The sequence below is a fragment of the Magnolia sinica genome, chromosome 13 (assembly GCF_029962835.1).
Source record: "Magnolia sinica isolate HGM2019 chromosome 13, MsV1, whole genome shotgun sequence".
NCBI classification, from domain to species: domain Eukaryota; kingdom Viridiplantae; phylum Streptophyta; class Magnoliopsida; order Magnoliales; family Magnoliaceae; genus Magnolia; species Magnolia sinica.
The window spans coordinates 35,739,132-35,754,201 of record NC_080585.1 but is presented as its reverse complement, the minus strand read 5'-3'; the positions used below and the strand labels follow the sequence as shown (position 1 = coordinate 35,754,201).

Here is a 15,070-nt window from a genome sequence, read left to right as displayed (position 1 = left end):
TGTAACGTTCAAATTTTTTTTTTTTTTTTGTAAGGCATCAACCTGTTACAAGCCTTATCGATACGGCCCCATATTGGCTCATTATTGGCCCGTTATGGCCCCATATCGGTGCGTTGCTGGCCCGTTACAGTCCATTATGGCCCTGTATCGGCACGTTGCCAGCCCATTACGGTCCGTTACAGCTCAGTATCGGCATGTTGGTGGCCTGTTTTGTTATGGGCTCTTTTTCTTCTTTTTTTTTTTTCAATTTGGGTGTGACGGCCCTGTATCACATAATTGGTGATTTAAATTTCAGTAGTATCGGCTGATACTATTGATGTCGCATGTGGCCGATATGATAGACAAGAAGAGTTATTAAATTCCCCTATATCTAGAGGTGTACACGAGTTGAACTGAGTCGAGCTTGGCATAGCTTGACTCGGCTCGGCCACTAGCTGACCCTAGCTCAAACTCGGCTCGGCTCAGTCCTCGAGCCTGACTGGCCAGCTCGGCTCGGTTCTGTCAACAGCTCGGGCCAGTTCGAGCTGAGTTCGAGCCAAGATCGAGCTGAGTTCGCCTGTGCAGCATTTTCACAAACACATGGACTGCACCTTCAAATTCTCACCGTATGTAAAACAACAACAACAACGATTTTATAGGTATTTCATCAAACACCTTGTAGGCAATATCAAAATCAAGAAAAAGAGGTATTTGTTTCTTATACATAGCTTCCTTGCCACCAGCCGACACTTTGTTGATTCATTTCATCAAACACTTGGTGAGCAACATCAATATCAACGTAACCAAGTCACCAAACTGGTTTGATTCGAGTTGGGGTTCGATCCGAGTCGAGTCGAGCTCGGGCAAGCTCGAACTCGATTCGAGATTTTTTCAAGTCGAGTTGAGCGAGCTAACCGATCTAACTCGGTTTGTGTACAGCCCTACCTATATCGCACAAAATGCTGCAATGTATTGCCAATACATTGCAATATGTCAACACATTGCGATATTTTGCAAAAAACCCTTCATAGAATTCACTTGTAGTGACGATACATGGCGATAGATTGCAATACGTTCCCCTTTTGAAAATTCAAAAAATAAAATAAAATCACAAAGAACCTCATAAAAATCCATTTTCTCTCAATTTTTTTGGGGGACCATGTTTTTATACTTGTATTATTTATGAATTATATGAACTTATTTTGGATATAATTGCATTACTTTCATTAGACAACGCATACTTTATGACTGTATATAAAGAAACTTGTTGTGTAGACTTTTTTTTGTGATTTTTCAAGTTTTAAGTGTAATCATCTCTCTCAACATATCTTAAAATTTTACAGAAAATTTTCATCATTTCCCTATGTTTCCCTCAAACACCAATGCATTTCATGATACATGCAATGTTTCCCGTGCGATACTGATATGTTTTCGTATCCCAAGGGTGTGATATGTGCATCGATACCGATATTCAATTCATTGCGCATGATGGTCATCATTGTCACTGTTACAGCCACAACTTAACCATTTTTGAATACCATGTTGGCTATACATTATTTTCTATGATTTGGCCCACTTGATGAGTTGATGGCATTGATTTTTGCACAAGGTGATCCTCATGGTGAGGCCAACAACTTTTTGGATGGGGTGAATGTCACATGCACATGTTAGGTTGGAAGTTCTCCAATTGGTGGACTGTAACTTGTCGTCCAACCGTTTGGATGTGAGCGTTTTGTCTTTCAAAAGGACAAATACATAGTGATTGGCTAGGTTGAAGATTTTTTGTGGATAAGCTCGTGTATTTATTTAGGGTTCTTTTTAGTTGGTGGAGGAGGATAATTCTTTGTTTTATTAATTAGATGATTCCTTAGGGCCTGTTTGGATATGTGGAATCCATTGGAAAATTGGGAAAAGAAAATGTTTTACCTTGATTTGGCATTTTCTGTTGTTTGAATTGCAAGGAAAATATTGGATTCCACAAAGTAATCATTAGCCTTATCCATAGTCAAGATTATCTAACTCAAGATATGAGGTGATCATTGTTTAATGAATCTGGGATTCCACTTGCGAAACAAACAAGATCTCTAAAAATGGTATACGCAAGTGTATAGCATTGGAAAAGTAATGATTATAATTATCCATGTCCCCACATGGATTCCTTGAGTCTAAACAGGGCCTTATCATTCTCTTTGGATTTGCTTTGGCCTTCCTCTTCAATTAAAATTTGTTGCCCCTAAAAAAAATAAAAATAAAGCCAACATTCTTACCTGAGGGATTGGATGTAGGATTCTCCAAATTCTTCCCAAGGTAGGCATGATTAGTATCCATATTGGAGTTAGAAGACCAACATAAATATTCTTGTCAAAGGCATTGGTAGTTGGATACTCGAGATTCTTCCCAAGCCACACATGGTTAATATCCACACAGTAGCTTGAGGAGAGTTTTGTGAAATTATTTATAGGACCATTTGAGTTTTTAAAAAAGAATTATGTATATTTTCTTAATGGGATATGTTGATTGACCATATTTTTTGGGTAACACCTTCTTGCTGCACCACAAACTCTTCATCAAAATCCTAAATCCTACAAACCTAAATTACAACACCACCTTTGTTAAAGAAACATAGCAACATACACAAAACTTAAGCACCGTTAGGTATATTTATGGCACTAAAAACGTAGAGCTCCAATGGATTTCTTGAAGATGGACGAGGAAAAATCAAGTGAACTTGTAAACTATATTAGAAATTGTTATGACACGTGGTAACTTTGTTACAATCTATTCTCTTACAACTGTCCTTCGGTCCTTTGTATTGCTTCTTAATCTTCAAAATTTTTTCTCTTTCTATAGTCCACTTCCACTTTGCTGTATTCAAAATTCCACATCAAGGAGAATGGTTAAGTTCTGAAATAAAGTGGGGCCATGGAATTTGCTGGGGTGTTGGACAGTTAGGATGTAACATGAGTATGGAGATCCAAAGATGTGGATGTCGAGATGGATGTGTGAAAAGAGTATGATGTATTGATTTAAGCATGAGAATGAACTTAAGAGTGAGCCCCCAACAGAATAGAATGATGGGGCGTTGATTGAGATGGTTCTACCATGTGCTACAAAATATTTTAAAAAGGCCCTAATGAGGTCATGAACTTTGATTAGGATTGAAGGGCCCGAAAATTGAGATGTTGTGTGTGGGTGTGAGGAATATCAATGCTTATATACTGATGGAAGATAGGGCATTACTTAGGAATCATTGGCTGAACATGATATTCGAAGGGCCCTAAAATCGGGATGTTGTGTGTGGGTGTGAGGAATATCAAATGCTTATATACTGATGGAAGATAGGGCATTTCTTAGGAATCATTGGCTGAACATGATTTCTAAAGTTGATCTCAAATAAGCAGCCAGGAGAAGGCAATGATGACAGCAGCAGTGATGATATATTTGATGGATTTCAAAGCTCAGAAAAAAAAAAAAAAAAAACCACCATTGAGGTCACAATTAAGAGAACTGATGGTCCATTTTCTTTCCTACTAACTAGAAAACTTGGTATCTACCCAAAGTTCAAAAGAAAAAAAGAAGAAGAAAAAGTGTTCTATAAGAACTAAAGCTAGTTTCAAAAAAAAAAAAAATCTTTGATTCTTTGAATCTTCAACTAATCTTCCAGATAACATTATTAAGCTACATTGCTACTTTTGAGTATTAGAAGTTGACCATAAGTTGTTTGACAATGTGGTTGCTTTGTAAACCACTGAGTTGGTTTGTTTCAGATTTGGATGTGACTTGGCTAGGTCAATTCACATGGCCAGGATTGGGTTGCAATAAGCTCAATAGTTTGGTTGTTGTTGGGAATATACTAGGGTTCTGAATTGGTTTGGGCAAGACTTGTTGGGTTAGGATTGGCTTGTTTACCTCTTAAGGAGCATATCTTCTTTTTCTTTTTTCTTTTTTCCTTTTTCCCTGAAGAGCAATGAGCTTATCTTTTCTGTCTTGTTCTGGTGTTTGGCAAGTGCTCTTCTTGCAAAAATCTGTACTTAGTTTTTGGTTATGTATTGGATAAAATGAGAGATAAATACTAAATACATTAAAAGACAAAGTTATATAGTAAGTCAACCAAGGGGCTTAACTATCTTACTTGTACACAGGCACTGAAAGTCACAATTATTAGACAAGATCAATGAACCCAAGTTCACGAGGCTTGGATGTTTATTTATTTTTGTTTTTGGAATTTCAGAGGCTTGGATATTTATTGCCCAATGGATATGTTATATCATACCAATAGAAATGAGGGACTATTAAGTCTCTTCTCATTTTAATGCCAATTGCAAGAGGTTATATTCCCTTCATTATTAGGAACCAATTGCCGGTGCAGGAGGTATAGTAATATGGGTTGAGATAAAATAGTATACCACTTCATGCTTGGGACTATGAAACTGAAACCATCATGAATCCTGGTTCTTTGGTAGGCGGATCTGTGGAGGTGGGTCCTCGTTTTATTCTTGAGAGACCAGATTTTTCTTTTGGATTAAGACATTCAAGTATAATGCTGTGGATGAGGTCTATTTTTCGTGGAAGGATGGATATGTTTTGAGAGGATTTTAATACAAGTGTCTAGAGAACACAAGGGGTGCTAGAATTTCAATCAAATAATGGAAGAGAAGAGACGAGTAATATAGATTAGCATAAATTGTATGATATGCATGCATGGGACACTAAAAATATGGGCCCATTTTGATGCAATAAAAGTTCTACACTGGATGGTTTATCCTTGACAGCTAGCCGTTGGGAGATATATCTCTAGGTTTTTTTTTTTGGATATATATATATATATATATATATATATATATATATATATATATATATATATATATATATATATATATATATATATCCCTAGTTTGACAAGGTTCCAACTAAAACTAAAGCAAAGAAAAGTTGAGATAGCTATCAACACATTTGGTAGTTAGTGAGGATATCATGTCTTCAATAAAAGGATGGCGTACACCTATTTCAATTGTGGTATGCTAGAGCATTCAGTTGTACAAATGCGCATGCAGCTCTCTCTCTCTCTCTCTCTCTCTCTCTCTCTCTCTCTCTCTCTCTCTCTCTCTCTCTCTCCTTCTTCTTCTTCTTTTTTTCTCAAAAAACTGAAGAAAAAAATGTTACAGTCTTTACAGTGGCCATTACGGCTGATACGCGTCATTTTTTCCATAATACAACTCCGTAATGCGTAAAAATTGGCACCGTTACCATTATGTAACTGCTGATATGGCCCTTTAAATGCATTACAGTGCATAATGCTCCACACGTGCCACCGTGCATCTTCGAGTGTCTCATGTGTCACCGTTAATCAAGTGCCCCACATGTGCCATGTGATCATTCCCTTTTCTAGGGTGTTTAACATACAACATAAAAATAGATAGGCCAAGACAACATCGCCTAGACACCCTCTCTAGGAGAGCATGGCCCAAGCAATCTATCCAAGAAAACTTTGTTGCTACCAACTAGCCTCTAAAACCTTCATGGATCTTGGTTCTTGTGCAGGCAATATGGGAGTGAACTGGTTCGCTAAGGAAAAGATGGGTCATATCAGCCGATACAGGTTTGTACGCCCTGTATCAGCACTGATATGATCATAAAGGCCCCATTTTGAAAATTTTATTTTCAAATTCTCTCGTGTTTTCCAATTCCTTCTTCATTTCAACCATGAAGGAACCTTAGAAACTATTTTTAGAGTAGATATAGGCCTATTTTAAGGACCAAAATACAGATACAGGGGAATGGATAACTTTGGGAAATATTAGAAGGGGCAAGCCATCCCTTCTTTTTTTTTTTCCATCTTCTTTTTGTTGTCTTCATATGTAACGGGCCCAAATCCACTGAAATGATGCTTGATATGTATTCTACTAGGATCTATTTGGCTTTTTAGTTTGTCAAGCTGACATATAATATTCTATTTGGTTTCCAATGGTGGCACTGGCTTCTGTTGTACCCTTAGCTTTCTAGGTTTTTCTGTTTGTCTTCTTTTCTTCTTCTTCTTTTTTCTGTTTGCTGCTGTCTTTTGCTGTAGCAGTTTTAGGGTGTCGTTTTTTTTTTTTTTTTTTTTTTGGTTGTATTTTCGTTTCTTGTTTGCGTTTTATTCCTTTAAATAAAATAAAAATAAAAATAATTCTTATCAAAGAATGGTCTGATACACTGTTGAATACATGTTAAACGCACTCACACAAAAAGAAAGAAAGAAAAAACTTATTTTTTCAAGTTCTTATTTATTTATTTATTTTGGTGACAAAAGAGGACCAAGAAGTGCCTGTATCATCCTATACGGTCTGAGACACCCCATGTTGTGTCATTTTTTGGCCCAGCCGATATGCTCACCAATACCATCATTCAAAACCTTGTCCCTTACAATTCTTGAGATGGGATGAGATAACAAATGATGCACTTGAGTCATCTCTTTATGGAGCTTCAGTGTTGGATAATCTTTGGGAAATGGGATGAGGATTTAGTTTTGGGACAATGTTTGGATGGGTGACAAGATGCTTCTCGAAGACCTCCTGAGGTTCGCTAGTTTATGCTCAGAAGCGAACATCCCCATTGTTCGGTGCTACTTAGTTTTAGGTGAATAGGTGGTGTGGTCTCCTTTATGTTTAGCATGGTTGGTCGGTAGGAATAAAGTGCTCATAGTTGATAAACTCCAGAAGAGGAAGATGATGATTACCAATGTCTGTATTTTGTGTTTGTAGAGTGAGGAGTCAGTTGATCATCTCTTCATTCGTTGTCCTCTTGCATGAGAATTGTGGGAGAGGTTCTTGGTGGTTTTTGGTACGACTTGGGTCATGCTGGGCTCCATCGAGAGCCTCTACCTTTCCTGCCATGGGGTGGGTTTGGAAAGAAAGGTAGGAAGCTTTGGAGACTAGCCTTATTGGCCACATATGGTTTTGTAATTGGAGAAGGCAGGTCTCAAAGGTTTTCAAGAAGGCTAAATCAGATGGAATGGAGTGGTCCTCAAATATAAAGGCTCTTGTTGAGTGCCCCTTTTGTCATTGTCTTGGGCTGCATTGTAGTTTTGTGAGGCTGGTTTGGCCTCCTTTTTTAAAATTATTACCTTTATAAAAAAAAAAAAAGAAATTAAAAAAATAATAATAATAATAAATGATGTGCTTCTTGCCGATGTTTGTGGTATCAGTATTATTACATGTATCGTTGGTTGGGGATGTGGAAACATGTATTGATATTGCCAATACCCAAAAATATACCTCTAACAGAGGGAAACATTGGGGAAACATGAGGCAAATGGTCTTTATTGAACTTCATGAGATGCTAAAATACATATATTTGAATATTTAGGAATCAAATAACTGCAAAAAAGATGCATGCATAATAAGTTTCTCTTTAATGGGAGCCTAAAAACATGCAACAGTGACTAAGGAAAACATTAGAGAAACATGGGGAAAATGGTGGAATTTTTCAATGATACTTTAGGAGATGCTAAAATACACACAATTGCATATTTAAGAATCAAATCGTAGCAAAAAAGATGCATATTTTCATGGTCTCCAAATAACAATTTGCTTTAATGGTGCATAAAAGCATGTATTGTTGACATAGGGAAACATTAGGGAAACATGGGGGAAATGGTGGATACATCCATCCATGCATGCACATACATACATACAAACACATGCATGATCCATCCATCCATTCATCCAACTAATCGTCAATCCATCCATGCATCATATGTGTACACACATACAAACATGCATTTCATCATACAACCATTTCATTAAAAAATTGTGATGGAATTTTTTTTCACAAATAGATTTTTGGCAATATCGATACATTGGCGATATTATCAAATCATTGCCAATATATTGGCAATACAAGCAACACTTGAAATTTTCACAGTTGAAAACATTGGCGATATCGATACATTGGTGATACTTAGCGATATATCATTGATACCTGGAATTTCTGATATTGCTGGTGTTATCAGTATTGCCGAGTTGGATATACACATAATATTCGGAAAACTTGGAACAATGCTTGTTATAAGAAAATTCTTATTCCTGATTGTGTTCTATCTTTTTGGAGGAATAATTTGGGGACCGAGATTAAATTGAGTATATTTTGTCATAAACCAATTCTTAGGAGATTCTTATGCTAGAGGTTTATTGAATCTAGTCAAGTAGAAAAGGGAATTTAGAAACAGAGTGGCAGATTTTGGAAAGATTAAAGAGATTCTTTAATTGGAAAAAAAAAAAAGGTTATCCATGTGGATTGGGAAGAAAATTGAAAAAAGAAAAAGAAAAGAAAAAAAAGATATCAATTAGAGATTCATTTCAATGTGCCTGGTTCTCTAAGCAGCAGAGACGGTGTAACTCATTTTCGAGATTCATTAATAAGAAAAAATTATCTATATGGATTGGAGTGAAAATTCATTTTAGATGGAAAAGAATTCTTCAAAAATTAAAATAAATTAGAGATTCATTCATGGTTCACTCGCTTCAAGACATTGCTCCTTTTGAGAAGTGACATGGTGAGTTTTGTGTGGCGAAAAAAGTGACTTTCTTGGAGGAGTGATGTTAGTGAGTTCCACAAATGGCAGTTTCTTGGCTCCTAACCCCATTTGTTGGGTTCCCTCGTCAGAGTTGGAATACGTATGTTCCATGTTTTTATTTTCTCTTTTTGAGTGGTTCTAGGTGTTAGATGAGGCGAAAATGATCAAGGAACAATGGTGGTGGTGGTGTGTGCGATCACGGCATGGCTACACATTGGTTAGACCCTGAAATGGCTTGAAGAAAGCAACAGGGTAGAACTTCGTTGTAGGTTCCTTCTAACTAGGTCACTTCCACTTCCACTTTGAATCACACATCTGACTTGTGCTTCCATCCTCTCAAGAAAGGCCAAGTAGCGATTTGTTGTGGAATGGGAGTTCTGATGGATGCAAGTTCCACTATTTCAGCTGGTCAGAAGTTTGCAAGCCTATCTCAGATGGTGGTGCTGGTATAAATTTAGCCATTCTTGGGAAGTGTGATAGAGGATGGGTTTCCAAATCCTCCTCGCTTTATAGAGCCTCTGGAGTGTGGAAGGCCATTGCCAATATGGGGCCTAGATGCAAGAAAACTTCTCCTCCTCTCTTGGCAACGGGTCCCACATCCATTTGTAGATGGACCACTGGATCTCACATGGGTTCCTCTTCGCTCTTTTCTCCAGCTTGGTCCATGTCACCTCGGACAAGTCTATTTTGGTAGCCAATTGGTTCTCTGACATTGGGTCTAGGCTTTAGTGTCCTCCTTGTAGGAGAAATCTATTAGATTTGGAAATGGATGACTTCCTTAGGCTTTTGGAGCTTTTGAGTGGCGTCCACCCTCCCCGAAAGTCAAAGACTTGTTGTTGTGGTCCCCGAATAGCTCCAGCAGGTTCTTAGTCAGCTCACTGTTCAAGCTTCTCGGATACTGCAGTGACAATAGTAGGAGGTTTTACCCATGTTACCCTCGAAGAAACCTGGATACTGAAGATGAGTTACCTTTATTCCGCACTTCATCAACTTCTGGGTTTGCTATGCATCCGTTTTTTATTTTTTATTCATTTTCACACACACACACACACACTCACTCACACCCACCCACACACACCAAATGGGTACTCAAACCCATGAACTTAGTGTTGAAACACAGTCTATCACTGAGCCATGAGTAAGGACCCAATTTGCTATGTGTCCATGAATTGTGCTATGTCAACAGGCTAGCGAAGGTTTGTTATTGTACAAATTTCTCCAATTGAGTGGTCAACAAGGTGTCACATATTGGTTACGTATCAGTCGTAACGGCCGATACGTAACGGTAACGGTGGGGTCCGTTACGCGATACGGGGTCGAAACGGGCACCCCCCGATTCTTTGACCGTAACGGCCGTTACGGGGGCCCGTAACAGACCCGTAACGGTTGTTACAGGCCAAAAAAAAAAAAAACAAAAAAGCATACCTTTTTTTTAATTTCTTTTTCTTGCCTCTTGCTTCTTGCTTCTTTCTTCTTCTTCTTTCTTCTTCATATCTACACCGTTCATCTATTTTTAGATATTATTTTAGAGCAGTACCCAAAAAATGAATCATATCCCAGACCACACCAAAAATAGCAACGGAGATAATGCCGTCCTTTTCGTCTGAAATCGGAAGCCGATAGACTAGTTGTACGAACGGTTCAAAGGAGATCAAAGTTACGTGGGCTCCACAGTGATGTATTTGTTATATCTACACCGTTCATCTATTTTTAGATATTATTTTAGAGCATTACCCAAAAAATGAATCATATCCAAAGATCTTCTGGACCACACCAAAAATAGCAACGGAGATAATGATTTTCACCGTTAAACAATTCGTAGGCCCACCTTAACGTTTATTTTCCATCCAATCTGTTCATGAGGTTAAAAAGACCTAAATGAAGAGGAAAAACAAATTTCATATTGATCCAAAACTTCTGTGATCCCAAAATGGGTTTCAATGGTAGACGTTCAATCCCCCGCTGCTTTTTGCAGTGTGGTCCACTTGATAATTAGATCTATATTATTTTTAGTGTCAAGCCTTAAGACGAACTCGTCAAATGAATGGACGGTTTAGATATAATACATACGTCATGATCAGACCCACAGGACTTACTGACGTTAATATAGGTATGTGAGGTACACAGCCTAATCCGCTTTCAAAGAAATGTGCGTGGTAGGCTTTTGTACACGTGTTGTGTGGCCCCACCATGATGTATATATTTTATCCATGCCATCCATCCATTTTGCTACATCATTTTAGGCCATGATCCAAAAAATTAGTAAGATCCAAATCTCAGGTGGACCACACCATAGGAAACAGTGGTTATAGAATGCTCACCATTAAAAATTTCTTAGGGTCTACTATAATGTTTACTTTTCATCTAACCTGTTAATTGGGTCACATTGACGTTGATGAAGGGAAAACACACATGTCAGCTTGATTTAAAACTTTTGTAACCCCCAATAAATTTTTAATGGCAGACGTTTAATTATTGTTGTTTCTTATGATGCAGTCCACCTGAGCTTTGGATCTGCCTCATTTTTGGGCTCATGCCCTAAAATTATTTGGCAAAATGGATGGACGATGTGGATATAACACATTCATCACGGGTGGAGTCCAAAAAACTTTGACACTCGTATGCTACACTTCACCATTCAGGTCCCGCCTAATTCGGGCCCTTAAAAAATTGTACATGAGACATGTATTAACTTAAAATTTACCAATTAACTTATGGACTGTAATTGCTAATTTACTATGCCAAAATCAAATTGTTTGAATAGTTTTAATTGTTAATTTGTCGACGCTTATTTTTTTAAATAGGGCCTTTTGATTTTTTTTTTTTCATGATTCACTATCCAATAAATGTCCACCAATTCATAAGTGGGATAATGCCAATAAATTGCATGAATTTGAGATTGATTTGGGGTATGGATTGGTCCTCCAAGTCAGCCACAAATTGGCAACGCCATCTACTTGAATTTAATTTCATTTTTTTAAAGAACTATTGGGAGAAATGATATCAAATTGTTAAGTATATAAATTAGATATTTATAAAATTAAATATATGATTTTTGTAGCCAAATTCAAGTTATCTAGTTCATAAATTCATCAGACAGTCCGATACAACTTCTCACCAAAGAGTGGACCATTACACCACTCTAAACATGTTCCAATTTATAAATGAAATGCATATTTGGAATGTTTAGAATATTCCAGATTTAATCCATATTTTTTCATATTTTTTTGGCAAAAATAAATAAATAAATTTGCACTGCTATGGGCCGTTACGCCCCCATATCGCCATTACATCCCCGTATCCGTATTGGTATCGGAGGGCACCGTTACGCCAACCGATACCGATACAGGATACCTTGGTGGTCAATATCATTGAACCAACGTGACTTTCTCGCCTTCTCCTGGATTTGAAACATGTCTGCCAAATTCAGTGCTTAATCACAGATTCCTCCAACTTCTGTATCAGTAATTAGAGTATCTTTAGATTTACTACAATTAGGAGAAACTGATAGAGGACTCGCTACTTGCTAGTCTTTTGTAGCAAAGGGCTTGAAAAATTATAAGCAACAGCTGAAAGTGTTTTCTTTTCTTTTCTGTCTTTTTTCCACATTGACCATCATCAATCTATAAGCCTTATCCCAACTATTTGGGGTCAGCTACACAAATCCTGTTCTGACGTTCCCCTGTCAAGGACTATATCCTCAGTGAAGCCATAGGTCATCAAATCTTTTCTTTTAACCTCTGTCCATGCCCTTTTGGGCCTCCCATTGCCCTTTTAAAGCTTTCAACAGGAACCAACTCATTCCTACTAACAGGTGCAGTTCTTGGTCTCTGCCGCACCATTTGCGTCTACTCTCTCATCTTATTATGCATTGTTGCTACTCCTAGGTTCCCTCAAATGCATTCATTTCTTAGTTTCTATCCTTCCTCATCCTGCTACTCATTCATCTCAATGTCCTCATTTCAACCACACTTATCCTATGAACATGTTGTGCCTTGACTGCCCAACAATCTGTCCCATAAAGCATGGCTTCTTCTTGTTCTTTTTTTCTTTTTTCTTTTTATATAAAATATTATAATGATGAAAATATTAAGAAAGACGGGGAAAAAAATTTTAAAAAAAAACCCAAAATTGTAACTCAGGGAAGGAATTTCCAGAAACCATAGAGGCCCAAGGACCCCTTCTCTCGCTTGAGAATCAGCTTCGAAGCTCTTCCCTTGGGGATTGGGAAATAAAAAATAAAAATAAATAAATAAAAGGAGATCCCTAAAAGTCTCTATCTTTTATTATTAATTATTATTATTTTGAATGGTAGAGAAGCCTCTAATCCCCTCAATCCAAGTCGCCAAACTCCATGTGTAGGTGCTTGAGAGAGGAAGGTTTGGGTGAAATTCCTTTTGTAAGTGTAGGCCCCAGGAAGGTTTGGGTGCACATGTTCACCCCTAACCACATGACCTGATTTTCTGCTTCATTGGAATCAGAAATTATAATCAGATGCAAAGCATCCTATCAATGTCCCCAATTTCTTGTGTCATTGCTCCTGCCCCCGTTGGGCCCGATTCCATGAGATCAACCACTGAAGTTTTGACATAGTAGGCAGTTTCTAGACTACATTTCTTCCCACCTTTGGGGCCTATTATCCAACACCTCCAATCTCCTCTTACATTCATACTGTTTAACGCCCACAAACTCGTTAGTGATGCCACAAGACTATCCTTCCTCAGGAAAGATCTATCATTTTCCTCCTTTGGAATGAACCATGACACCGCCACTACTAACCAAAGCTTTCAAAAAATTCGATGACCTCTATGATGCCAGAACCCATGTTTCCAGGCTTCCATGAGGCTTTCTAGAGAACAAAGCATTGGACCAAGAATCTCCGTCCAAACAAGCCAAGGGAACCTGTCCGTACCTTGTAAGTGGAAAAAAAAAAAAAAAAAAACACACACACACACACACACAAACAAACAAGTGGTCTACCATTTATGTCCCTAAGGTGCAGCAGAACAATTTATTATGATTTTAAGTAGGTGTTAGCTCTACCTACAGTCTCCTTCAAATTGTTTTAGAAGCATATTTTTTCCCTCTTACTGGACTAGGCTGAGAGCATTGGATAATACTCTTAAGAAGCCAACCATTTATGTTCGTTGTTGTTGTGGCTCTTCATTGACAGAAAGCGTCTATTTAGCATGATCAATGATCTGCCAACAGTCTATGAAGTAGTAACACAAAGGAAGCAGGTGAAAAACAAATCCAGTGCTGACAGCGGGAGTAAATCCCGACTCACTACAAAGGTGAGATTGATCAAATATTGTTTTTTTTTTCTTTTACTCATTCCTCTCATCCAGAATAGATTCACAACCCCTTCAATCCTGCAGCGATCGGGTGACGGGCAGGTAAAAAGCAATTCAAAACCCTCTGTTGACGAAGGATATGGTGAAGATGAAGATGAACACAGTGAAACGCTGTGTGGAAGCTGCGGCGGCAATTACAATGGCGATGAGTTTTGGATTGGGTGCGACATATGTGAAAGATGGTTTCATGGGAAGTGTGTGAAGATAACACCGGCAAAAGCCGAGAACATTAAGCAATACAAATGCCCTTCTTGCAGCGCGTCGAAGAAAAGCAGGCAGTAACTGGATCCCGCCGTCTTTCTCATTGCTGACACTGTAGTAAACTATCAGAGATTGGTGTTGTATTGGTTAAAAGACTAATTTCTATATCAGGTATATCTTTCTGCCTCCGAAAATATTCACAGTGTTTGTTCAGAAGAATTAGTGTTGCTATTTATATTCTTATTAATTTTTTTTTTCAACTTGAGCGTGATTGTGCATAAAAATGCCAAACCATGATTTTATTTATTTATTTATTTATTTTATTATTATTTTGGGGGGGGGAGGGGGGGGGTTGTTAAATTTCCAAAATTGCCCTAAGTGCACTTGTAATAAGCAGTGTGACAACTATCACCATGATGTTAATCTCGCAATAATTTAAAAAAAAAAAAAAAAAAAAAAAAAAAAAAACATAAATAGTTAAAAACTAAAACGCTTATTGTATAAATATATTTCAGATAGGTTTTGAAATATCAATATATTATGGAGATATTTACCCAATTATAGTTAAAAGGTAAAACACTTATTGTATAAATATATTTCAGATAGGTTTTGAAATATCATGATATTATGGAGATATTTACTCAAAAATAGTAAAAAAAACTGAACAACTTATTATATAAATATATTTCAGAATTTTAATTTTATAATAACTATTTTTAAATCTTTTGTTGTGGGTGAGATTTTTTTAAGCCAAAAAAAAAGAAAAAGAAAAACTGTTATTACCAACTCAGAATTACAAAGAATGAAGAGGCCAAAGCCCCGAGGAAAGAGAAATGAAGGGAAAAAAAGGGAAACGCCCACATCTTGGCCCAGGGAAAAACCTCAAAATCTTCTGATAGGATGGGCCCAAGCTAGAAAGACGGACTGACAGGATGGGCCCGCTAGTCTTTAGTTGGGGGACGCTGATTAAATACTGACAGGT

At 37.5% G+C, this 15,070-nt stretch overlaps 1 protein-coding gene across 1 annotated transcript in view; it reads left to right on the top strand.

Moving 5' to 3' along the window:
- Positions 1–14,348, top strand: part of LOC131223571 (PHD finger protein ALFIN-LIKE 2-like) — a 36,949-nt gene extending 22,601 nt beyond the window's left edge. The window contains exons 4-5 of the mRNA XM_058219009.1: positions 13,707–13,827; positions 13,912–14,348. Of these exons, the coding sequence (XP_058074992.1) occupies positions 13,707–13,827; positions 13,912–14,169 (379 nt within the window). The 3' untranslated portion in view covers positions 14,170–14,348. The remainder of the gene's footprint in view (positions 1–13,706; positions 13,828–13,911) is intronic.
- Positions 14,349–15,070: the final 722 nt, after the last annotated feature.